Raw genomic sequence first — 27708 nt, 5'->3', positions numbered from 1 at the left:
TTGTCATGCAGGTTACACCGGGAGGAGGTCAGTGGAATAGAAACGATCGATTCCAAATATGCAAACAGAAATCATCGCGTAATTAACACTCTGTTAACTCTAGAATTTCAAATACCGACTACTGTACGGATGGCCGGTCCTATTTGTAAACAAAGATTGCGTAACACCAATTTGCGATAATGTTGTTGGTTGAAGCTCTGACTCAATAAGGATAAACATTGAGTTTCGCAATAAGTCGAGGCGGGAATTGGATTGTTTCACGTGTGGTTTTTTTTCGTTTCGTTTTGTAACGAGCGATAAGAGGTTATCGTTTTCAGATTGTGCGAACGTTCACTTTTAAAATTCGCCTTTGGACAGTGGGTAGAACTTTTTGTTTGGACGTTTCGCTAATGCTTTGGTATAAGACCGGGATTACTCTGATGATGCCTGAATCTGCCGTAGACGAAACGTAGATGGAAAAAAGTACCACGGCGAAAAAGCTGGGGAATTTCTAATATTCGTATAGTATCTGGCCGTGATCACAAAATTGATTAGTTAACACTGTTGAATCCACAGCGTAACCGTAAAGTTTCACTTACTTCATGACTTCAAACAATCTTCTTCGAATATACAGGGTGACAGAAGGTAGAACTCATCAAAATAGATCGTAACACCAAAAATTTTCTATATAAAATATCCAAGATGGCTAAGCTTTCTTTTAGCCTACTAAGAACCGTTTGCACCATACAAACTTAGTGCTAAGTGTCCCTTAAAATGAACCCTTAACTTAAATTACGTTGCACCAGCTGTTATCTGACATTTATATGGCTAAAGCTAACCTTGAACTTAAGTTCTCCTGTAATGACTTCTTGAATACTTGAAGGCGGGATTGTAACCTACAATAGTTGTTGAACTGGCTGCAAAACCCATTTTGATGGATTTTTAAATTTGAATGAATTCATTACTGAATACCAAGCCAGTTCTTCTGCCTTTATTGTAATGCCATCAGTTTTTTTATTTTCAATTTTGTGTCTCAAATCATACTATAGTTAGCAACAAACATGTTTCTTCTGTTGAGATGTTGGGTGCTCTTTGTGAGTTACCACCACCTGCTTGGCAATCATTCACCGTATTTGTCTAACAATGACATTTTCTTGACGTTCCTCTTCAACATTAACAAAACAAATTCGCATGAGACCTTACAAAGAAAGGCATTCCTTTTTCTTACGACCAATCGAACAATCACGATGAGTTAGTTATTATTATCTACCCTAGAAATAATTTGAATGGCAAAACTAGGTTTGCCGGGTCAGCTAGTAAGATATAAAAGAAGGAAAAGCAACAAAAACAATAAAACAAACAAGTAAAATAAAAGAGGATAAAAGTGGAGGTATGAAGTAGAAAATAGCATATCACATTAAATTGAGTTTTCATCTTGATGCAGCAACAAATTAAATCTCATTTCCCTCATGTCAGTGTTAAAGAAATCAAGAACTGTACCCTTTGAAAACACTCCATTGTAAATGCCTAGCAGGTGAGTGAGAGATGACGGACTCTTGCTGTCAATGCAAAATATTCTTCTGAAAACTCAAAACTAGCCACTGGATCAATTCTAAAAGAACATGTATAAATCAGAGGGGATAATATACAGGGTGTTTTCAAAGGTGAGACTTTTTTTGACCGAAGGTAGAACTCATCAGAATAAGTCTTTTCACCAAAAATTTATATGAAATATCCAAGTTGGCTGAGATACAACCCCAAGAAGTTCGACAAAATTTCATTGAATTTCAAGTATGGGACTGTGGAAGCAGACTCCGGCATCGCAAAAACGAAACAAAACATAAACATATGGTTGGACAATGAATGGTTCAGTACCAAGTTCATAGGATTAGATGCATCAGTTCACTTTTGAGAGAATCATAATTATTGTGTCGTAGGAGATAAGTTTTTTCCCACTGCTTTGTGATAATTCAGCTAACAAACGGTCTAGGGTCGTATTAGGATCTATTTCAGTAAACATTTTCAATTTTTTTTTCAACTTTGTCATTTTGAAAGTTTTGTATAGGTGATTTTTGGTGAATGGCTTTATTTCGACCAGTTCTACATTCTGTTGAAAAAAGCCTCACCTTCAAATACACCCTGCATTCGTTCAACGAAATTCTTCTGGTTTCCGCGAACTGCGAGCTCTGCTTCCAGTTGATCGGGCCTTTTGTGGGTTTATGTGTGAGCGTGAAGATGGAATATTTTGTTGTTTATCACGCATTCCTTTCGTATAACCTCCTCTTGTTCGAAAGTTTAATATCGAGTTGATGATGCTCATCGCAATTTTTTTGGGCGGTTTCGTGGGCGTTGCTGAGATGTGGGCTCTGTTATTTCGCAAAGGTTAGGTGCTATTCGATGTGGATCCATTGTTTTGATATCGAGCATCAAAGTGCCGGAAAACATTTTGCATCTGATTCGAGAAAAATTTTCCATGGGTCGAAAAATATTCTTTTATTCAGGTAGAAAATTATTTGTTCTCGGGGACGAAAAACATTTCATCTCTGGATTGAAAAATATTTCTGTTCTTGAGATAGAGAAATGCTTTTTTCCAGGATTGTAACTTTCCCGTGAAAAATATTTTTTCTTTCTCTTCTCTCAAGAAAAAATATTTCGTCGGGGTAGATATGCAGGGTGAGTCTTTGACTCATACAAATATTTTAACAGTAGATTATTGAGGTCAAAAGAAACGCTTTTTTCCTATGCCATTTTTTTCGATTCGGCTCTGATAAAATGATATAGCCATTTTAAGTTTTCATTATGAGCAGTACCACACCTGGAAAAACAAAATTACCTTAAGAATAAATAGCTTAATCTGTTACACAACACATCTGTGGATCTTTTACACAGAGTTATATTCAGCCAAAGTACCCAGCTTTTCAAATTTCACAGATCCTTTTTAATTTTTGAACCCCAAATTACTCGAAAACTGCTCAATACACCAGAAAATATGAAGAATACTTTTATTTTACAAAACGTTCAAATATTCATTAGATAGCGTCAAACTTTCAATAGTTGGGTTCTTTGAAGTTTTGGTATTTTTATGGTCATAATGAGAAATCTGGAAGAAGTGATTAATATCTTGTGTTCGAATAAGCTTAATCAAATAAATGAAAAAATATATTCTGAAATTCATTTCATTCGATGAAACCGTGGGTGAGATAGAACTGAAAATGAGAAGTTTTTTATTGGTTTTCATAAGCCTGTATCTTTTAAATCAAGCCGATTCGGAAGAATGGTAAAGAAATAATTTCTTTTGAGCTCAAGAATCTAGTGTTGAATTGTTTGTAAGAGTCAAATACTCACCCTGTATAATAATTTTTCTTGAGATTGAAACAAGTCTTTGAGTCGAAAGGTATTTTTTCCTCCCGGTAGTTTTTTTTTCGTGGTGTCGAATATATTTTCGCGGGACCAAAAAAATAATCCTCTAGGGTGAGAATGTTAGGTTCCCGCTTATTCTATCACGTTCACGACCAGGCTACAACGCGTGGAACATAATATAACATCGTGTCCTGGACGTTAATAATTTGTTGATAGTTGTTAATAGCTTGACGCCAAACTTATCCCTTATGGTGCCCCGACCTAACTTATGTGCGCTGAATGACAGCTTTATACGATAAATTGTCAGTTAATCATCCGACTTGACGTCCTCAGTGGGTCCTTTTCATTTATGTCCTCGTATTCGACGCAGGTTCAGGCAGATAGCTGCGTTACGTTTTGGTTTCGTAAAAACGATATTTATGAAATCGAGATAATTTTTTCATCACTCTACTCTTTATCTTATCTGGTTGCACTTGGTATCCGAAGAATTTCTTCATTATGTGTAGGTTACTAGCTTATCTGATTTTGTATTTCGTCAACGTCAAGTTTGTTTTTTGATATACACTGCGCAAAAAAATTAACGCACATTCTGAAAATCTCAATTTTAATGAAAGTTAACTCTACATTGACTTTATAACTAATCGATCCTCCCCCGAAACCAGTAGTATTCAGGAAATTGCACTGAGCATATCTTTCATGTGGACGTCTGTATACAAGGGAACGTCGATCACAATGGTGGAGGCAGAATCTAGACTCATCTGTGAAGAAAACTCTTTCCCAATCGGCCTCTTCCCAATGGATATTCTCTCTCGCAAAATCCAAACGCGCCCTTCGATGGGCTGGGGTAAGAGCAGGGGCCATAAATCATATTCTCTGAGGCGATTTCTCATTGAGTGCTAATTTGCACCTGATGAGTTTGCTCAAGCTGAATTTGAAGGAGGCGAGCGGTTGCAAACCGTTGTCTCAACGAAGAAACTCTCAAGTAACGTTCTTGAATGGCAGTTGTTACCCGTGGTCTACCCTGTCCTGGTCTTCGGACATTCATACCTGTCTCCCTGAATCGCTGCAACATTCTGGACACACTTGTATGGGAAACTCCAAACCTTTCTGCAATTCTTGTGTGTGTCCACCCTTCTTCTCGCAAAACTACCGCTTGGGAACATTCCTCTTGGGTCAAATTGTGTGTTTCGCGTTGCATAGCGATCGAGGGTAGAAAATCAAACGAAAGAAAAACTATTGATCACTAGAATTGATCTAGAACAACTGATTTTAGAATGGAGCCAATACATTCAAAATCTGATAATATCATCTTTTTTTTTCCTGCTGGGAAAAAACATCGGTATTGAAGAAAACCGTTGAAAGTGGATAACATATGGATGCATAATTCTGATAAAAATAATTATCATCGAGAACACCTTCAGTTGTAGAATAAATTTGAGATTCCCATAATGTGCGTTAATTTTTTTGCGCAGTGTATTTATTGCCAAGATGATGAAACACCCAGTAAAACTTGATGACTTTCCATGAAATATATCGTGCATCTCAGAAATCACCTACTTTCTAGTATTTTCAGAACGATTATTCTAATTATGAAATATGAAGTGTGAAAATTTACTCACATAGGCTACTTTTCCAATAAGCTGAAACGTCGTTTGAGACACAGTAAGGTGCTACTGATGAAGATTATGGACTGTCTAGCCAAAATAGTCCCGAAAGTGGCAGACATGGGACACTTTACTGTAAAATGTCTGATAAAGAGACAACTCTTCAAGTGCTCTACCCCGATAGGGCCAGAACAACTCTAGCATAATCAGAACAGAAAATAACCTCAACCCAATGCAAGGCTCTTTGATGTAGCTCATATCATCGATCTCCTCGCATGATAGAAATAGGGATAGGATAATAAGTCTTAGGCTGTGATTGTGAATGAGAAACCTCCCCTTCCCTTTGGTCCTGAAAATCTACACCTAAGCTACTTTACAAGACCATGTAATCTTTATGGTTATAGAGGACCTTACAAATCCAATTATTCTATCGTTTTCTCATAGCACATCCGATTTAATCCCATCTATATCATTTTTTGATACAATAAAGCATCGACTTCAAACCTAGACAACACAATTTCATCCCCATTTTCCTATTTCAGCCGGTTCACATAGGCAAACTACCCGCCCTAACGGAGCTCTGGTTGGACCACAACCAGCTGCAGAAGCTACCGCCCGAGATCGGCCAGCTGCGCAACCTGGCCTTCTTGGACCTGTCCGAGAACCGCCTCGAGTACCTGCCCGAGGAGATAGCCGGCCTGGAGAGCCTGACCGATCTCCATCTCTCCCAGAACGCGATCGAATCCCTACCCGAAGGCATCGGGAAGCTGGAGAAGCTGACCATACTGAAGGTGGACCAGAACAGGCTGACCACCCTGAACGCTAACATCGGAAGGTGCCGCAACCTTCAGGAACTGATACTGACCGAGAACTACCTGTCGGAGCTGCCTAAGGAGATAGGCAACCTGGTCAAATTGACGAATTTGAACGCGGACAAGAACGCCCTGATGGGTATTCCTGAAGAGGTGGGTGAAAACGTCTGTTCGGGCAACTCATTGCAGTCTCTCGATAGCGATAATTTAAAAATAATTTGTTTTCTTTGCAGATCGGCAATTTGAAGGAACTGGGCGTACTGAGTCTGCGCGACAACAGACTGGTGCTCCTACCGGACACGATAGGCGATTGCAGGCGGCTGCGCGTCCTTGACGTGTCCGGCAACAGACTACCTCACCTACCGTACAAGCTCCTTCAGCTCAGCCTGAAGGCGGTTTGGCTCAGCGAGAACCAATCTCAGCCCCTCCTAACCTTCCAGACTGACACCGATCCAGATACGGGGGCCACTGTGCTGACCTGCTTCATGCTCCCGCAGCAGGAGTACCAACCGACCATAGGTAAGTTCGGTGGTTTCGATGTGATTTTTGGATTGTCGCCACGGCTTCGCATTTATGTTCTCTTCGCCTTATGTGGGGGAGAAGTGGTCGGATAGGGGAAGGGACATGTTAAGCTTCGAAGGCCTTGGGAATTTGGAAGTTTAATGATAAAAAAAAATTGAAATGGCAATTCATTCATAATGTCGAAAGACTGGATTTTTTTTAGTGGTGCCAATAGCTCAAGTTCAGTTGGAGTGTCACTGGAGCGGTTGCAGACGCATCTCTGTGGCCGCTGCAGTCGCGCGACCGACACTCGACTGCAACCGTACTCGTCAACAATACCAAGTCATATTTAGTGCAGTTCGTGGTACACAGTTAACACCTATCCGATTCTACCAAAGAACAAGCTGGTATCTACGGATATTTAACAGGCTTAACCCACGACTTAGTGCCTTTTTAATGGTCGTAATGAGTCCAGCTTTGATCGGCAGTTATAGTAACTTGCTTTCAATAGTTTTGGATCTTTCAAAAAATCTTCAAGTTCTCAAAATGTCACTAAAATAGCTTCCTGTTGATTTCATCGACGCTTTTCCCAAGGCTTTTGTTGTACGCCAGGGCGTACCGAATGTTAGAATATAACGTTCCTTATATTTATTTATGGAATAGTTCAGGAACGTGATGATTCGTGTGATTCCAAAATAATATTCCCCAAAATTGTCGCAATCCGAGCACTTCTCACAACTGGCACATCTTCTCATCTTTAAATGGACTTTTTTGTGTGATGGAAATACGCAAGGAAATTCTTGAAACACCGCACTGTTCGTTGCATGTTTCAACGAAGTTTGCTTTGCTCAATTCCTACCGCAGCACAATTTGTTTGGGCAGACATTTTGACTTTTCAATTCAGATTTTATCTTCGTTTGTTGGAAAGATTTTTGGTTTTTCGCACGTTGCATGCAACTCAAAATGTCTGCCCATGTTGCTTATATTTGTGGATGCGACCCTAGAGCAATATAGCGTCGAAAAATTCTACAAATAGGACAGTGGGGGGACAGATTTGGCATGACAATCTCGAAAGCTCCATCTCTGTCTCTCAACGACGCTACATTGCTCTGTGTCAGCAACACTCGTCAAAAAAATCACATTTAACTGTTTTAACTTTTCCCCCTCATCGTACATATACTCATAACGATTCATTTCTCAAAACCGATGAAGACGCATGGGATAAAGTTGGGTGGTCGAACATTTCCCTCGTTTTAAGCCCGAAATCGTGGCGCCTGCGCCAGACGGTGAAAAGATACTGACGAACAACTTTATCCCGTGCACTTCTCGAGCCCTCGAAACTGCACGATCTTCCCGCATTCATGAGCACTCCTGTTTTGTCTGTCCCCGTCTGTGCCTGCTGTCGCACCCGATTAGCTTCTTCCGATGGCCGCTTGTATCGCTGCAACTACTCGTCCGGGCTGTCTAACGGCACCTTAACCGTTGCCACAGATGGGGGCAACTACACCGAGGACGACGACGAGGACTGGGAGGAGAAGGAGGCGAGCAGGACGCACTCCGTCAAGTTCACCGATCCGCAGGAGCAGGACAACAGAGAGGTAGGATTTAGTAGGAGTAGTACCTTGAGGTGGTTCTTCGCGCCCCGAAACCTGCGACGGCTGGCGTCCCGGCTGATTTGCTGCCTGTCGCGCAGGTATCGTCTACGCAGAAGCGCCAGTTATTACACGTTGAACGTCGTGAAGGATCTCGAGACTATCGTCTGACGTTTGAGGTTGTTTTTTTGAAAGAGGGAGGACGCATTTCGCTATTTTCGGCTACTTGGATGGCTTCTCGGTCAGGATAGTAGATTGGTTCAAAGTTTGGATATTTTGACGGATGAAGGATTTGCGCCCACTGACTTATTTATAGTGGGAGAACTCGTTTTCGCTTGTTTTGTTGATGAAGGGTGGAGAAAATCTTTTTGCTAACAAGAATATATCTTCAGAGCAAAATTTTGAAAAATATTAAATATCACAGAAAAGTGTGTAACCATACCGGTGATTGTTACTGAATGAGTGCCCAAAGTCACTAAATAATAAATATACATTTGAAATAGATGTAAATGAATTTACATTTATTATAAAAACAGTTATTGTTGCATCAACGATGCAAACATCAAATATCAAAATGCGTTAAGGTCGGTCTACACTATTCGTGCTCGTGCTCGCCCATCTTGGCCTTATTTAGTGGGCTGATGTGGCTCGTCTGACTCGCGGCCGTGTTTACCTATCATTGTCTATACTAACTTACATAGTTGCTTGTCAAGCTTTGACTCGTGAGGATCCGCTTCATTTGCAGCCTTGTTATCGTCCACATAACTCGAGCGGCTGGACTTGCATAGCGATCCTTTTCTTCGATGCACCGACAACAAGCTCGTAAGGCTCGCGCGCTTGTATCTCGGCTGAGCAGTCGTCCACACGAGTAGCACAAGTAGAGTGGACCGGCATTAACATGTTGATAACGTTCGACGTTTTAAGCTGGCTTATGTGCATGTTCACACACCTTTTGTGCTGACGAGACGTGAAGTTCTTGACGTTTTAAAGATTTATGACAATTACGTCGTTGAATATTCGAAGAATATGAAATTTTCCTCCATATCGTTTAATAAACTAGCTGACCCGGTTATTTTTGTATCGCCTTGATGATATGAAACGTTTTATCAACATAGCTGTGTTTTTTTCGAAAGAGATGAATGAGATATAATTAAAGCCCGTTTGCAACAGCCGAGAATTTTCTAGAAAATTTACTCGAGAATTCATGCGCCGTGAATTATGTACCGTTACATGCGCACTTTCGGTAGAATTCTCTGTTAAGTTGCATACAAAATAATCTCTGCCGTTTTCTTACCGAAATTAGGTAGAGAATTCTCCAGAGAATTCTCGGCTGTTACAAACGGGCTTAAGGTGCAAAGATGAAAATATCATTCAATGGGGGCTACCGTTTTTTTGCTCACCAGTTGGCGCCTTTGTAGAGTGAGGTCCTGAACATAGACAAACTAATGCAAGATTTGTTTATTTACGATGACGGGGACTTGTCATTTCACAGATCATAATATTGGAGAAATTGAATAAATAAATATTTGATTACTAATCAATATCTTGTTCGTCATGTGTGTAAGTTCCTTTCTGACAATGATTTGGCTTCACTTCTTTTATAGCATTAAACACGTAATATCAATAAAAGTATTATGGATATATGGAGACCATAAACTTAATATTAATCATATAGTTGAGTCTATGATTTGGACCTCACGCTACACTAGCACATCTAGCGGCGAATTCACACGCGGTAGCCCTCATTACATTGAAATAGATTCACTGATATCGATGCAGATCATTAAATGTCGGCAACACATTCCTTCATTTGGGCGGTCATTGTTGCACGAATTCTTTGTTTTCGAATGGTTTTCATTTCTCTCATTGGAGTACCTCGCGATGAACCACTTTTTTGGTTTTGTTATCATGTGACCACGCAACTTATAACTGGCTATTCTCGAGATTCCAGCCACAAACACTCGAGAAGGATTGGTCACGCGATTTTTTAATTGTCGTAGCAAAATCAAAACGCATACGAATTTTTATTTGTTTGAATAAATACTTTGTCTAAGTATTGTGGGATGAATCACATTGCTTTTAAGATATTTCACCAAAAAACAGATCCAACCGTTTGTTGTAAATTGTGAAAAAAGAATCCTTCTAATTAGTAAGCTCTGCGAGAGTCCCGTATCTCCTCCTTCGTCTTAAATAACCAAGCATCTATACATTTTCCAATTAAACCTTCAATAAACCCGATGGAAATCCGATTCTCCTTCCCTCCCGTTTCAAAACGCCTCCGCCAAAGCGCCCGCCGTCTACGGCCAACCGATGCATTCCCCTCATTTGCCTAATGTACGGACTCAATTTCCAAAGTTTAATTACGATGCCCCGCTTCCGGTAACAACGCGAAATGGGCTTAAGATCCTCCAGCCAAACTCGTGGCTTACGGCTTCGCCCGCCGCGGCCCAACATCAAACCGTATCGTTGGAGTTTTCGAATCGAATCTGCGAACCCGCTTCATTTGGTTATACCATACCGGAGGCTGAGATAATAACGCGGTCGGGGATGATTTGATGGCGTCGCTGCGATAGGGTGGTGGATTCCGCAAACGGATAATCCATTCGGGGTGATTCGGTAAGTAGGGGGGTTTAATGACGCTAGGTGACCCTGCCCGTCAACCACCTAACTGTACATGCATTAGGGCTATTAGGACAAGCGCATATTCTGCTCATAGAGTAGAAATAGAGGAGGCAAGAAGCTTCAAAGACAAAGTGGTGGTGGTGGAATTGGATGGCTAATCTATACCGACTTTATATCGACTATACAGCGACTCTTTGACTTGTACAGAGTGGGTAAAATTGGTGATACCTGAACTACATGGCATTATTAGTCTATCGAAAAAAGATGACCGTAATGTGCCTTGCATTTTCCTTTTTCTCGTAGGGTTGAAAAAGTTGTAGTTCAGGTATTACCAATTTTTGTCTACTGAAGGGTTGTCGCAAACTATAGCAGCAAGAAGAAAACTGAGAACACATTCTCTAGCTCTTTTTTCTTGACTAAGGCCCGTTTGCACCAATACCCCTTAAAATGAGTACTTAACTAAGCGTAGTTTAAAGTTAATGGACGCTTAATTTTATTGTCAGTTGCACGACTGCGGCTTAACAGAATCTTAAGTAAGGGGCCCTTAAGTTTTCATATCTAGGGATATTTCAGTTTTTTATTTTGGTGCAACTTCATTCTAGTCTAATAAAGCCTTTTCATTGGTTGCCTGGTTGCCGATGATCGTTGTCATTTCATTAACCTAACTTTATTGTCCTGTCAGTCAGTGTAAAGTAAACTATTATTATTATTTTCAAAGAGTGACAACTTTTTGTTGCTGAATTAGCATTATGATTGATAATGAAATGGATTGTCAAATAAAAGATACTTGACGTTATTAGAAAAACCACAGCAGTTCTGCAGCCTGTTTATGAGTTCAACAAATTATTTTAGGTTAGAATCTCGCCCTTAAATACCTAAGTGGTCATTACAGGAGCGCTTAATTTTAAGGCTAGCTCAAGCCATTTAAATGTCACTTTACAGTTGGTGCTACGTAATTTAAGTTAAGGGTTCATTTTAAGGGACACTTAACACTAGGTGCGTTTGGTGCAAACGGGTCTAATACAACTGAAAACAGATCTATCTTAACGTTCATAGATTTCGAGGAACGAAAATTGAGAAATTGTCATTTTAAATGAAGGAAAAAGTATTAAATTTTTTTCTCATGTAATATTCATGTGAATAGCGACATATGATACCTTTTTAAATCAGCAAAAAAATTTCAATAAGATGGAGGCACTTTCAACTATAGTTTACATTTGAAAAATCAGAAATCCCTGTCGTATCTCGAAAATGACAGGATCAAAAAATTTAATAATATGTATCGTATTCGAATTCGTCATAAAAAGTGCCTGTAGAATGTAACAACAGGTTTCGAATACGAGTTCAAATAAGCGAGTTATCCAGCTTCATTTAAAATGACAATTTCTCTATTTTCGTTCATAACTCAAAATCTATGAACGTTAAGATAGATCTGTTTTCAGTTTTAGATTAGTCAAGAAAAAAGAGCTCGAGAATGTGTTATTTTGCCCACCCTGTACATAAAAGGTGAATCTTTGACTCGTTCAAATATTTTAACAGTAGATTCTTGAGGTCAAAAGAAATACTTATACCATTTTTTCCGATCCGGCCCTGATAAAAAGATATAGCCATTTTAAGTTTTTATAATGAGCTGTTCCACCCCTGTAAATACAAAATTTCTTTCAGAATAACTAGCTAAATATGTGACACTACACATCTGTGGATCCTTCAAACAGAGTTGTATTCAGCCGAAGTACCCAATTTTTCAAATTTCATAGATACCTTTCAATTTTTGAACACCAAATTACTCGAAAACGGCCCGTTATACGAGAAAATATGAAGAACACTTTTATTAACAGATAGAAACCAAGACAAAGACAATAGCATATGTCCCATATTTTCCCTAATTCAGTACGCCGATTCGCTTTGCGAACAACAAACGTATAACGAATTGAGAAGTCTGGGAACGCGTTCAGATCACGGCAGAAATGATGCCAGCGTTTTTTATTTTACGAGACCTTCAAATATTCATTAGATAGCGTCCAAATTAGTTTCAAAACTTGGGTTCTTTGAATTTTTGATATTTTTATGGTACGATATGTTAATGAGAAAACTGGAAGACGTGGGTAATACCTCGTGTTCGAAAAAGATCATCAAATAAATGAAAAGCTATATTCAAAAATTCATTTCATTCGATAAAACCGTTCGTGAGATAGAACTGAAAATAATTTTTTTATGGTTTTTCAACAGCCTGTATTTTTGAAATCGAGCCGATTTGGAAAAAATTGTAAAGGAAAAAAGTGTTTCTTTTGACCTCATGAATTTACTGTTCAAATATTTGTAGTTTTTTTTCTATTTTTAGGGTGTTGAATTGCACCTTGTTATCTCCTACTCTTCCTTCTTCCTACACTTCCTATTGTATCTACAATTTCTATCCAACTCGTTTAAGCTGTATTTTTGAATAATAATAATGAGCAACACGAAACGTACTACATTCAGATTACGATATCAGGTACAAATTCACATTACACATTTTAGTTCGAAGTATTTTCTTGTCAACAAAAAGATTTAATCTTTTACGTAAAAATAATTTAGTGACTGCACCCTCAATGAGTTCTCATCTACTACTACAAAAACTGACCACCAAACGAATATTTTTAGTGCTAATCGTTTGGAAAAATTGTTGAAACAGAAAATGCTTGAACACTGCCCGCAGACTATCCATCAACACATTCACGATCTTTATACGAGGGTTGGCGATCTGAAAACCCGCCTCATAGCTGTGATATCATACAACCAAAGTAGTCGAAAACGCGAAATGGGTTACTCCCATGTCTTTCGTACCGATTTAAGAAACAGATAAGCACATTTCAACTGTGATAAATGGCCGTGGCTGCCTTAATACATCTAGACGTGTAGTGGATTTAATGGTACCATGCGACATGCTCGTTGGTTCCCGAGTTCTGAGACTCGAAATTTATTAGCCTTAACGATATTGTTACTGTACCCATGTTGCGCAATGCTTCCTCTCGTACAAGATTAATCTTATCTTGGTTTATTGTCACGGTTGCATATTCGAGTGAGGCATGCAATGCCGATATCAGTTCGTCTTAACTTTTTTGGGTTACCAGTATTGTGTGATTGCGTTTTTTGGATCGAAGGTGCGGTATTCAGGTCATTCTAAGATTTTGTTATCTCGCGAGAAGATTGAAGCTCTTCCGGTGCAGATGAACTTGGAGATCGCCATCAAAAAAACTTTTGTTGAAGATTACTTTCGCACTGATTCTCAGTATTGGTTTTTGTGGAAAATCTATTTCCTCTTGCACCAAAGATCGAGTCAAATGAAGTCAAATGGCGAAACTAAACGAAAGTTGAATGTGTCAAAATTAGCGAGATACCCTCAAGTTAGTTGAAAAGTTCACAGAAATGAAAATAAAGCAGAACGTATCGAAAAGGAAAAAGTTCACAAATACAATAATTTTATTAAGAATTGAACAGATAAACAAGATAACCTGTTGTACAGGTAGATAATACACGTTGTTCAAATTAGTTGGGAAAAATTAAATGCCGACAATGAATTATGCACCATATAGAGTATGAAAAATTGCCAATGATCAGAAGGTTTTTTTGCATTCTACATAATTCATGGACGCTAAGTAATAAAGCGCTTTAACTGTCCACAATTCACAATAACCTTTTTAATCAGTCTTTTCAACCTTGATCTCCAATGTTTATAATTCCATGTTTACACCTATGATTGTAGTGTTCATATCGTTTGTTGAATAGTTTAAAAAATATGCTATTTGACTTTCTCCTTTTTCTTTCCATCAGTTTCAAACATTTGAAATAGCCACCACAACAACTCACCTTCCTATGAATTTATATTCTTTGGTTCAGCTTTTAACATTTCAAACTTTTCGTGATTTGCACATGTCTGCTTTCCACTTGTTTATGTTATTCGTAGTTATTTTAAATCTTCTACGCTTTTAGTCGGTAAAATATTGTACATAACGGAGCTGGTAGCGAAAATGAGAAACAGGGTGTCATATTATGTGATGTGGGCAATTTAATTTTATCGATAAAATAAGCCTGATCTTCAATAGCACATATATGTTTTATGTTTTGCACTTTCTTATAATTTTATTTCTGCTATGGTTGAAATGATGTTCATGTCTCGTAATTGATTGCATGTTCATTTCATAGTTCAAAAAGAGCGGATGATTCGGTAATGCCTGATATAAGTATAGTGAATGAAAAAGATTCAAAACTGTAAATAATTTTTCTTGTCGAATAAATATAACACAAACGCAAGTTACATGTATTATGTCATGACTTGATTAACTAGCAAATTTAACAATCTGCACACTGTCCAGTTAATAGAACTCCCACAATGAAGAACACAAGGTCCTAAAAATATAGAAGAATTTTTGAAAAATTTAACGAATTTCCTCCAAAACTTACAGCCTTTATTTCTTACGAAAAATAGTGGTGGCCGAATTGGGCACTGCTGCACTGAAGTACTCTGGGTAGTTCAAAAAGTATTGAAAGTATTTGAGTACTCATGTGGGGGGCACCACTAAAAACAAGAATTTTCACAAATTAAAAACAGTTCTGGTGAAGATGTAGTATTTTCAATAATTCTCATCAAATATTCCAATTCTTTAAATACCCTCTGAATAGTACCTAGGGGTAGGTAGCAGATATTTCATCCAATCACTATTGATATTGCATAGAATACATCTAACTTTGTGGTTAGGTACATTCTGGGTGTTGTTCATTAAACGTATACATCCTATATACAAAATTTTCCTTAGATGCTAAGGTTTCTCTATGAATTTATCACATTCACTTAATTATCCCCAAACACACCTAGGGCTATCCAAAAATGTCAATCCTATTAACGTTCGAGTGAATCGATGTAGTAACAGTAAACAGGTCTGTCGGGAAAACAAATTGTTTTCTTCCTCCATTTTTCCTCATCTACCCAGGAAAACAACCAGCATTTTACGTCGGGGCATACAATTATTATCCCCTCTGTTTATTCTCCGACCTATCGAGGCAATCTTCGATCGTAAATACAGCCCATGTTTGTTTAGCGAATTTGACATTAATTCAATTCGTTATTCTCTTGGGCGTGTTTCGCGCCTTGAAAGAATTCCGAACTTGCATAGTTCCGGGTCGATCCTTAGCATCACAATGGCGCTGTAGGTTCGAATTCTGGTGCAGTGGACGAGCTGAGAAATCTATGAAGGACTGTAGGTGGAAACTTATGCGAATTGTTGAATGCTTCGACGATGGTCTAACTGAAGAAAAATAAAGGTCGAACAAAGCTTGATTTGGCTGATACTAATGAAATATGATGCGGAAATATCATCGCCTACTAGATGAGAGAGAAGAGCTTGTGTCCATACTCCGAAAATTAAAACACAAAATTGCCGCCCGACTGACAGATGTGACATTGATATTTCTCTGAAGAAGAAGAGAATTTCAGAGAGGTTGCTACGGTTACTCTGGGACAGATATGGCACCGAAGTTTCAGGAATTTGACATACAAGGTGTTTTCAAAGGTGAGGCTTTTTTTCGACAGATGGTAAAACTCATCAAAATAAGTCGTTTAAACAAAAATTGTCTATATAAAATATCCAACATGGCTGAGATGCAACCCCTATAAATTCGAATTTGATTGAATTTCAAGTACGGGACCATGGAGATCTGAGATCTGGTTCTGCAGACAAACAAACAGACTTACGGAATTTACCTTTCAATTATTCTAGGCTTACCTACATTCAACACTGATCAGATGGTTGGGGAAGTTATTGTTTATATTTGAAATTCCTCCCGAACAATCAAAAAGTAGTTATGCAAAAAATAGTCTTTTATGTTCCTGTAGCGCTTTTTCTAACTTAAGCTTTGTTGCACATACAAACCTCTTAGGGGTTTCACTCCAATCGGGCTCCAAGACAATCCACCCATTCTCATTTGGATGCGCAGTGATGTGTAACCCATTGCGCATATGGTTTGGAATCCCGTTGGAGCATACCTAACCTATTTTAGCTTCGCGATCTTAGCACCTCTCTCTTTTGCTGCCTGACATTTTCTCGAACTAGAACTTTCTTTCATTGATTCGATTGCTGATCAAAGATCGACCTTCGTGTACCGATATACAGGCTCGAACCTCGTGTAAATCAGTCGTGAACGAGCGACGTTAATAACCAATAAATCAATACACATTCACTTGGACTTGGTCGAAGGCATTTGCATGACAAGTCTGAAAAATTCGAACGCATTACTTTCATTAGAATGTCACACAAGTTCTTCGGATTTCACACTGGTATTGTATGTTATCGCTCGAGTATTCATAGTTGACCGAATGTAGTTTTTACATGGGGATTCAGCGTGTCCAGGAGGTATCTTCACACAGTCTTGGGTGCGATGCAAGATAAAAATTATATTTATAACATTGTTTGAGATGTATTAGTATAGAAAAAGAAGTTTAAACGAATTAGGGTAGCTTGGTAAAGAATACTATCCCACCGCTGTCGACGATGCAAGTGAGAGTAGTGTATGTGTGAAGATACTTCCTGGCACTCTGTACATTAACCAAAAATGCATGTCGGTTATGGTTCTATCTAACAGATGGTTGTGCATTTTTCGATTCGAATTTTATTTATTTATTTATTTTAGTTCATTCTAGTTGTTGCTAGTGGTCTTGCTAACGGTGCCGCTTATCTGTCTGAGATGGTTGCTTGAAATTTAGCTTTAGTCTTAATTTACCTCACTTAACCAAAGATTTTAAGAATGGACAACTTCCATCCGATGGATATGCGGTTGACTCGAAGCGGATATTGAACTGTTGGTGCATTATTTGTAAGATTTGTGCTGTTGGTATTTGCGGTTTGCGATTGGGTTATTATGGCATTCGAATAGAGCTGTTTTTCATGCGGGACACTTTTTATTATCTTCATTACCTTATACGTATTTATGGCATTATCAGAACCAGAAATCCTAGAAAGATTTGAAAAATGTTTCACCTGTTAACTGGTTGTGTATTAAGCCATTACTCGAAGCTGAAGAAAAATCTTGGTTTTTGGCTCCTTTTTCTGAATAATGGATCTTTGCGATCGACAAATAAAAATACTCCCTTTAAAAATACTTCCCTTGAAAATTTCATACTATAAATTTTACAGATAAAAAAGAACAGGGGAAGAATTTTTCAATTTCAACATCACTCTCTGTTGGCTCTGGGCCTTTCGTCAAACAACGGAAATTTATAAATAAAAAAGGTGTGAAGATCTATTTTTCCTTCTCGCTGAGGCAATTCTCTCATGCTCACTCGTATAATAGAAGTATCCTGACCAATCTCCGAATTTTTGTAGCTTTCCACCGTCGAGATCTAAATCCCCAACGGATTTTACGTTTCATCATAAAATTTTCACGTCTGCACTGTTGAACTAGCGGCGTAAAACAAAACGGTCCCACTCGAAATGTATTGAACCCACTAAAAATACCGGTAAACGTACGAAATTTATCGCTTCTGTGTCTGCATGTTGAGGTTATGTTCGCTCGTAATATATCTCCATCGGCCAATTTCAATTATTCAGGTCTCGGAATAACACGGAATGGTTCTAGGAATTTCCGAAGAGACGAATACAGTTTTTTCCCACCAGGTCATGAGTTTAACCGATTAGTTCACATATTTTGATCAGTAAAAGTGAAATTTTCCACGATAAGTTGCTTGTACGATTAACGTGGGTATAATTTCGAAATTTTGACAGAAATGTCAAGATATATCTCAGTTTCAGGCCCGATTGCACCAATCCCCCTTAAAATGAGTACTTAACTAGGCGTAGTTTAAAGTTAATGGACGCCTAAATTTATTGTCAGTTGCACGACTGCGGCTTAACAGAATCTTGAGTAAGGGGCCCTTAAGTTTTCATATTTAGTGATATTTCAGTTTTTTATTTTGGTGCAACTTCATCCTAGTCCAATAAAGCCTTTTCATTGGTTGGTCGGTTGCCGATGATCGTTGTCATTTCATTAACCTAACTTTATTGTCTTGTCAGTCAGTGTCAGGTAAACTATTATATTATTATCAAAGAGTGACAACTTTTTGTTACTGAATTAGCATTATTATTGATAATGAAATGGATTTTCAAATAAAAGGTACTTGACGTTATTAGAAAAACCATACAGTTCTGTAGCCAGTTTATGAGTTCAATAAATTATTTTAGGTTAGAATCCCATCCTTAAATACCTAAGTGGTCATTACAAGAGCGCTTAAATTTAAGGCTAGCTTTAGCCATTTGTCACTTAACAGTTGGTGCAACGTAATGTAAGTTAAGGGTTCATTTTAAGGGACACTTAACACTAAGTGCGTTTGGTGCAAACGGGTCGCAGTCCATCATTTGCCTAAGGAAGTCCATTGTTTATACCCTTTACGAATTTTCAATGTTCGTAGATGATCTAGCTAAGATTTTTGAAGTTGCTGTCATAACGCTCACAGGATTGATATTGAATGTGGTACCTATTCAAATTGACACACTGTATGCTACCACTGTTCGTTAAGGGAGGTGTTCTGCAGTGAAAGGGGGTGTTTTTAAAGGAAATAAGATCCGATAGTATTAAATATTATTCCACCCTGTGGAACACTTTCTCTAGCCGACGAAACATCCTGTATAACGCAGCAAAGTAAGCTGTGGAATGTCCAACAATGAACCAGCTTTGTTCGTGCGATTCCATCCATTCAATCGCAAACAACGACGAAATTCAGTTCGACATCGTGGAGCAATGAAACAGTAATAATTATTAACCGTTTTATGATGCCGAATAATTTCCTGATCGCAAACCCGTCAACGCAAACCATTGTTCTGTAAATATTAAATATCTGTTCGAAGTGGGTGGTTATTTTTATTAGACTCCGACGTACCATTGTTGACGTTGACTTTGTAAATATTTTCAATAAATCATTTACACGTTGCATGTGTTTATTTTCGTGGTTTTAACACGGGAAGCGTGCTCGGAAGGATGCTGTTAGGTATTTCTGGTATTCGCGTTCAGAAATAGATCCGGAGATGCATTTCCGGAGGATGGGAAGAAGCGTTTGTTGACTTTCGAGCACGTTTTTCGATGTGGTTCGTATTGGTGTTTAATGTGGTTTCTTTCTTGTCTGGTTTTTGGGTAATTTGGACTAACAGGTTATGAGAAACCTTATAGTTCTGCTTGGTGGTTAGTTAAATGGGAACTTGTTGCATGCGGAATATTCGGTTTGACTCTTCATTAAGTGTACTAGTATTTATTTTTCTCAAGCGAAATTTCTTTCAAACATCTACATTGTTTGGGTTCCTACAATTAAACACCCTTTGTGTACAAACCATATTATTTTTACCAAGTTTTTTGACTGACAACTTATTTCAATCAATTTTATTACCGTCAACTGCTCAAAAAATACTTGATTCCAACATTCAGAAAAATAAATAATGTGACGATTAAGATTATTCTTCAACATGCATGTTATCAAAAATTATTTCATTGATAATCACATAATTTGGTTGTACTGACCTGGTTGATAATCACTACATAATAAATTTAATAACAGTTACAAAAAACTGACACTTGACAGGGTATTGTACTAAACTATTTTTCAGCTTTTCCATCAAATTTGTCCTATCTGAAATTTTATTTGAAAAATGAATTTTTTGGAACAAAAGAATGCTATTATTTTTGCGCTGTGCTTCTCAGTTTTCAATTGACCTTTCAATCTGTATTCTGAATATTTTTAGTGCAACTTTCATTAGAAAAGTGTGAAAATGCTAAGTAGTTTCGTGCTACAGGCCCCAGACTTTAAAAAATCCTTCATTTAGCTTGGTCAATAAGTTTTTCAACATAATTATTCAATAGCGATTTTCTATACAGGGTGTTGATGAAATGTTGCGAAAATTGTGAGGGGTGATTACTTGTCACAAAATAGTGTGGGTCTTTCATATAATTTTTTCAGCAGCAGACACTGCTAAGAAAAAGAATGGAAAATTGCTTTTCAGTTCCCATCTTTAGGGAGCTGTATGTAAGCAGGGGCCGCTTAAAAATACATTTTTTTCCCACTATTTCTTGACAAGGAATCACCACTAAGATTTTTTCCAAACAACGCACTTACACAGGGTGTACAATATAGATTGACGTATTCCTATTAGACGTTTAAGGAAAAAAAATCTTAATTTAGTGATGAAAATTTGCATGTTGTGGTTTTGGACAATGAACTTTTTCCCTAAAATATTTTCAGATTTTAGAAACTTCCAGTTACATTGGAAACTTCCTCATTTCAAATGGCACTTCAGTATATCTTTTGAATCTTTGATTGGAGTATGAGAGAATTGAATAATGAATGAATTGCTTTCGCAATTCATAAAGTACAATATCCAGAGGACTAATTTCAGAAAAAAATTTATGCTATCAGAATTTTACCCCTACTTGTTTCAAAGGATACAAATGTTACAAATGCGAAGTTGTTCTTCAAGATGATATTTTTATCTGTGGATACGAATAATCATTTCAATTGAAAAATCACGTGTCTGTGATGATTTGAAAAATGAGTATAGTGAATAGAGTAAAAGCACCGAGACATGACATTGAAAGCGTTCGTTATCATATTTTTACACTATTTTTCAACCAGACATCAAACTAATGTAGTGACTGTGAAGAATTTTACTGAATAATTTATTCCAATCAAGTTTGATAAACAGTATCTATCCGCAAAAATTTTTTCAGGCCATATTTCCATATTTTCTTTGTGGTGGGATGAATAACTATAACCTACTGACAGATCGCCAAATACTATTAATTACCTATTAAAAACCTCTTGTGGTTTTGAAGATATTGGCTTATTATAAATTTTGGTCGCCACCTTTATTAAATGAATCACTCTGTATATACCCTTTTTTAGTGGACCATATACATAATCTGCCCATGAATATTGGTTGGAATCTGGTAAAATTGCGAGAGGAATATTAGAAAAAAATTCATACAGAAATAATGATCATTTATTTCTGTGCACTTTTTCCTTCGTCATTCTCATTCGAATTTCCTCGTCTTCGCATTTTGTTGGATCGAGAGAAAGAGAAAAAGGGGACCGTAGGAAATTTTCAAATGAATCTTGAATTACCTTTCCGTGTTGTAGTAATGGCTCTCCGTATTGCCGGTTTCAGCGTAAAAACTGAAATATAAAGGCATTAAATCCCACTTTTACGCCCCGGTCGAAGTAGATTTCCTTGTTTACGCGATGGTCAAGCGCATTTTATCGTGCACAGTAAAATCCGGGCTCTTGAGAAGAGGATCATTAGAACGATGGGAAAAAATGAAACACGAGGATAAATGGGCAGTTCTTCCTTGCTCTCGAAGCAGTTTAACCGCAGGTATTAATGGTTCAATTTTGCTGGCGATATGGGGATTTGTTCAAGGAGCACTTCCTGCTGTACAGGGTGTTCTGATGATGATATCATCATTGGTCGATGACTTCAGTCTTGCGGCGGATATGTCAGATATGGATTAAGGTCTGTTCTAGCCCATTCTCTGTTGTCAGGCTCATGTTTACCAGACGTTGTTTCTTGGTAAACGTCAAAAGTATCAATTTTCGGAACCCTCTATCTGAATCAAGTATTCACAGTAAATCAATTATATTTTTTGAATACAATAAAGAATGATATTTTTCTGAAATGAATTTTCCTTGAAAATACATAGTTTCCAAAATATACTTAATCGTCTAGCAAGAACCATCGCGGTTTCCAAAATTTGAGTTTACCACGAAATCGTTGAATTTAAATTAAAATCAATGCTAACTCCTTAGGGATAATCATCCCTCTCAGAGAAATAATGTAGTCGAAGTCTACACGAGAGAATTGATTGCGACCGCTAGAGAAGCAGGAACCAGCGGAACGCAGCCTCTGCAGGCCTATTAAAAGCTCTGATTCATTCATTCATTCATTGCTGTATCCCGTTTCCGGGAATAAATCTACCAAAAAAATTCTTAGGGCTAATGACGACTGTGTGCCCTCCAGTGTCTGAAGAGACCCAACCGTGACTTACAGATACTTCCACACTCCGGGCATGGATAGTCACCAACCAGATCTGGCTGCCTCTCTATCCTTCTTGAGTCTCCATTATTACTGTGTACCAAAGACCTCCACTGTGACCTGTCTAACGCTAGTTGTTCCGAGTTATGATTGGCATTACCTGATTTTAGGGATTGATGCAGTAAGTTTATCCTCAAACCGCTTATACTGGCCTCCTGGATTCCGGGCCCCCTCTGTGAATTCGCCATACAGAGCTATTTTGGGCAGTCTTATGTCTTGTATCCTCAGTATGTGGCCGCTCCATCTGAGTGGGGCCCTCGTTACTTGAGTCTCCATTGTTGTACAGCTCGCGCGTTGCAAGACTTCTGCATTCGAAACTTTTTGGAACTATCTGCTGTGCATTATTTGTCTTAGGTGACGTTGTTGCGTTTGTTTGAGCTGTTTAATATATCGCGTGTAGGGCGTCCAGCTTTCGCTTTCGTAAAGAAGCATTTGGAGGACCACTGCTTTGTAAGTGCAGTCTCTCGGTTGAATTTTTACCCTGCTATCTGATGGGAACTGTAAACGTACGCATGAGTTACGCTGTCAGCGGAACCAAATGGCTAATAGCCTCCCCTGATATGGATCACACATAGTAGTTGGGGAGCCCAAGAGGGAAATTCGGGATTTACTCGAGCGTGTCATCATATTAATGAAAGGGGAGATACCTAGATTTTGAATTATCTCCTCCCCTGGGCTTCAAATTGTTTTCGCATTCATTATGAAAGTTGTTGAGCATAACATTTTCTACAAATTTTGTCCGAAGCAATTTTTTTTACTTTTGAACGTTTTCGAGATATGTAGCGATGAATGTACATCAGATTGGGTTTCCACATTGATCTTGGCCTTTCGCATGCGTGGCTAAGCTCCTCGCCCTCTAACTCGAAAAAGCTTAAGAGTATGTAAAACTGTCAAATTAAGAACCCCTCCTGATTAGTATCAGATTAATGGGTCAACACGTCTGCAATAGATTAACCACCTGTATGAAAATCTGACACGCTCGAGTATGTTCACCTGAAGATTCTTTTGTAGACACTTTCCCCACCGCTGAAAGTGCATACATTATAGAACCTTTTTTGCTTTCTACCATCTAATCTTCAAAGTCCACTAGGTCTCCACGATTTAGCATCGTCGGCTCCCCAACTATAGTATACACAGTATATATAGATGTATTACTACTTTTTCACGAGTTTTAATCGGTGGATTTTCATCTGAATGGAAATCATGATAGGGATTGAATGTGCCACTTTAGCCGCTCAAATGAGAGATTAAAATTACCTCTCATTGTCTGAAGTGCATAAATAGTTTTTAATTTCACAATAATTCATATCTACATCAAAATATTCACTGGAGGAATTCGCACCCCTTTCTTATGTAGTGATAACCACATTATATCGCTAAGGTCAGAAGCTAAAAAACCATCAACCGAAGTTTCAGTTGCCTACGGACCACCCTCATCACTGAAACGTTAATGCTTGTTCCGTCTTCGCATCGAACATAACCACAGGTATTAATGGTACAGTTCTGCCAACGCCGACCTATCCTATCCATCATCGAGCCCGCATTTTTTCGCCTTTCATCGGCGAAGACATGACCGGCATCATTTGACGCAGAAAATATGACGGAATTTTTCCATTGTTTCCGGGGGATTGGAGAAGGTAGAGATCGCAGATAAGGATGATTAATCTGGAGAGGAGTTTCCGCGTTAATGACATACAATTTAGCCACTTCCTCCGGCTCGCTGTTTTTACGACTGTTCATTATGAAAATAACAGTAATTGGGAAAGAGCTAATAGACGATGAATGCGTGGTCAGGTTCTTTGCGATGCATCTATTCGAGATCTTAGCCGATAATGAGATGAAACTCGTTATCTTATCGGGCGTTTTTGTGGGGTATGAAGTGAAAAAAGGTACGGGTAGCGGACATTAAATTCCCAGCCTCACAGCCTTGACTTAAACTCTATCTTTGTGAAGAAATTTGAGGTATATGATTGTCAGATGCATAACATCCGTCGATATAAATTTATGAAGTGACATTTCTACAGTTACACATAAGTGTAAATACGATTGTATGTTGTTGTGGGATTTGAAATCAAGAAGGCGGTACACGAAGAGTTAAAGGTACAGGTCGTGTCAGAAGAACGTCCCTAAACAAGGAAATTTGTGAACCAGCTGTTGTTATCCACTTTCAACGGTTTTCTTCAATACAGATGTTTTTTTCCCAGCAGGAATAAAAAAGATGATATTATCAGATTTTGAATGGATTTGCTCCATTCTGAAATCAGTTGTTCTCGATCAATTCTAGTGATCAATAGTTTTTCTTTCGTTTGATTTTCTACACTCGATCGCTATGCAACGCGAAACACGCAATTCGACCCAAGAAGAAGGGTGGACATACACAAGAATTGCAGAAAGGTTTAGAGTTTCCCATACAAGTGTGTCCAGCGATTCAGGGAGACAGGTATGAATGTCCGAAGACCAGGACAGGGTAGACCACAGGTAACAACTGCCATTCAAGAACGTTACTTGAGAGTTTCTTCGTTGAAACAACGGTTTGCAACCGCTCGCCTCCTTCAAATTCAGCTTGAGCAAACTCATGAGGTGCAAATTAGCACTCAGACAGTAAGAAATCGCCTCAGAGAATATGATTTAAGGCCTCGTGTCGCGACAAGAGGCCCAGCTCTTACCCCAGCCCATCGAAGGGCGCGTTTGGATTTTGTGAGAGAGCATATCCATTGGGAAGAGGCCGATTGGGAAAGAGTTCTCTTCACAGATGAGTCTAGATTCTGCCTCTACCATTGTGATCGACGTTCCCTTGTATACAGACGTCCACATGAAATATATGCTCAGTGCAATTTCCTGAATACTACTGGTTTTGCGGGAGGATCGATTATGGTATGGGGTGGAATATCTTTGACTGCTCGCACAGACCTAGTGGTCGTTGATAATGGAGCTATGAATGCTGATAAGTATATAAGGAACATTCTTGAAGAGCATGTAGTGCCATTTGCTCCATCCATTGGTGAAAATTTCATTTTTATGGACGATAATGCCAGACCCCATCGTGCGCGCCTCGTTCAGGAGTACCTTGAAGAGGTTGAAGTCTCTCGAATGGAATGGCCAGCAAGAAGTCCAGATCTCAATCCGATTGAGCAGGTTTGGGACAACCTCAATAGAATGCTGAGAAGTTCAGAAAATCATCCAGCTACTCTTAATGACTTAGGAATCCAACTCTTAGAAATCTGGGAAGGATTAGATCAGAACATTTTAAGATCACTCATTTTGAGTATGAACCGTCGTTGCCGAGCTGTTATTAACGCAAGGGGTGGAAATACCAAGTATTAAATCACTTATCAGCATTTCAGTATTTGGAAATTGTTCATTTCTCTTCTTTCACATAAGATTCGGTGAAATCCTGAATTTTTCTTCCATTTAATGTGTCTTGTTTCGTTCAAAACCTTTCCCGAGAGAACATAAAAAATAAGTTATAAAGTCAATGTAGAGTTAACTTTCATTAAAATTGAGATTTTCAGAATGTGCGTTAATTTTTTTGCGCAGTGCATATCTGCATCGTAGAGGTGATATATCTTCTCTTCCAAAGGATGCACTGAGGAGAACCAATAAGCTCGAAACCAATTACCTCCCGTATTACCCAGATTGTGATAGCTCCCTGAAATAGACGATAATTCTTCTTGAGATGGGACAGCTAGCAGTAACAGCTGCTAGATGTCAGGGTATTCCAACATTGCCCTCTTGACCCCTGCCAACACAATATGCGTCTTCGCACTTCATGCGATCGTAAACATGCCGCCATCCACGATTTCAATCTACTGCCCATTCGATAATTCGAACAGTGACATCCTCTTACTTATAACCTCAAAGCTATAATATTTTATACGTGGTTTACAGCCAGATACGTAGCAGCATGATAAAGTACCTATCGGTAGGTAACGCCCACTGGGATATTTGATTGTCCTCTGTGCTGATGGTGATAATTCTGAGGGAGCCTAAAGCGTGCATGTACCCGTGACGACCTTTGCACTAAAGACATTAATAAATGCTTCATTGACTCGTTTTCTATTATTGAGAGACAATCGGCGGTGAAGAGACAACTAGGCAACGTTATTAAATGGTATGCAACGCCAATACACTTGCCATTAAAGGAGTATAAGGAAATGTACCAAGAAAGAGTTTCAGGAGAAGGAAAAAATCTTGAGATACTCTGGAGGAATCTTACGACGAAACTGGAACCGTCCTGCTAGAACTAAAAAGTATTTGGATCTTAGCAAGAATATTTCGTAACTCCTAGGCATTGTTACCTCAGGGAGCACCTAATGAGAATCCAGGCAACGTTATCTTGGATACAGCAAGTTCATTCTTGCAGGAAAATTAACGTAAATTCATTTTGAGATTCTCCACAGACAATTCTACATGGATTATGAAAATTAGGACTATTTCCATGGAAAGCTAGTCACTTGGGTCCTCAATACCACAGTATATTCTCCTTTAGTGGCTCTAAATAATATTTAATTATCTCATTATCATATTCATGATCCCCAGCGATCTTGGTACTCGTAATTTTAACACCATCAAGACAAGATAATTTCTAGTAATTATTCCAAATTGTCGTTCGAGGAATGTTCCCTGTTAAACTTGCATCGTACAGAAGAACCTACTTTATTAAGTCATCATTTTTACTGATTTATTTATCGATTATGCCCTCAAGTATTGGAAACGAGTACAAGAATTGCTCCTCTGTTTTCGGGTTCTGATAACCGAACGACATGAGATTAATCAATTTGTAACGTCAGATGCGAAGAAAGCAATGTTTCAAGCCCTCATGATGGGATTGTCGATAAAATCTTCAGCTTCATCTGATTACCCCAGTACTGTTATACAGGGTTAGTCTTTGACTCTTACAAATATTTTAACACTAGTTTATTGAGGTCAAAAGAAACACTTTTTTCCTATAGGTACCATTTTTTCCGATTTGGCCCTGATAAAAAGATATGGCCATTTTAAGTTTTCTCAATGAGCTGTGCCACCCTTAAAAAAACTGAATTACCTTCAGAATAACCAGCTGAATCTGTGACACTACACATCTGTGGATCTTTCAGAGTTATATTCAGCCAAAGTACTCAATTTTTCAAATTTCACA

At 38.4% G+C, this 27708-nt stretch overlaps 1 protein-coding gene across 9 annotated transcripts in view; it reads left to right on the top strand.

The window, feature by feature from the left end:
* Positions 1–27708, top strand: part of LOC123319325 (protein lap4-like) — a 123880-nt gene that overhangs the window by 25779 nt on the left and 70393 nt on the right. For 8 of the 9 annotated variants that reach the window (XM_044906235.1, XM_044906233.1, XM_044906231.1 and 5 more), the window contains exons 4-6: positions 5486–5908; positions 5989–6274; positions 7673–7854. In XM_044906235.1, the coding sequence (XP_044762170.1) occupies positions 5486–5908; positions 5989–6274; positions 7673–7854 (891 nt within the window). The remainder of the gene's footprint in view (positions 1–5485; positions 5909–5988; positions 6275–7672; positions 7855–27708) is intronic. The other variant, XM_044906228.1, reaches the window with a different exon arrangement.

Source organism: Coccinella septempunctata, chromosome 8 (assembly GCF_907165205.1).
Source record: "Coccinella septempunctata chromosome 8, icCocSept1.1, whole genome shotgun sequence".
In the NCBI taxonomy this organism is placed as follows: Eukaryota; Metazoa; Arthropoda; class Insecta; order Coleoptera; family Coccinellidae; genus Coccinella; species Coccinella septempunctata.
This window is presented reverse-complemented; position numbering and strand designations above follow the sequence as displayed.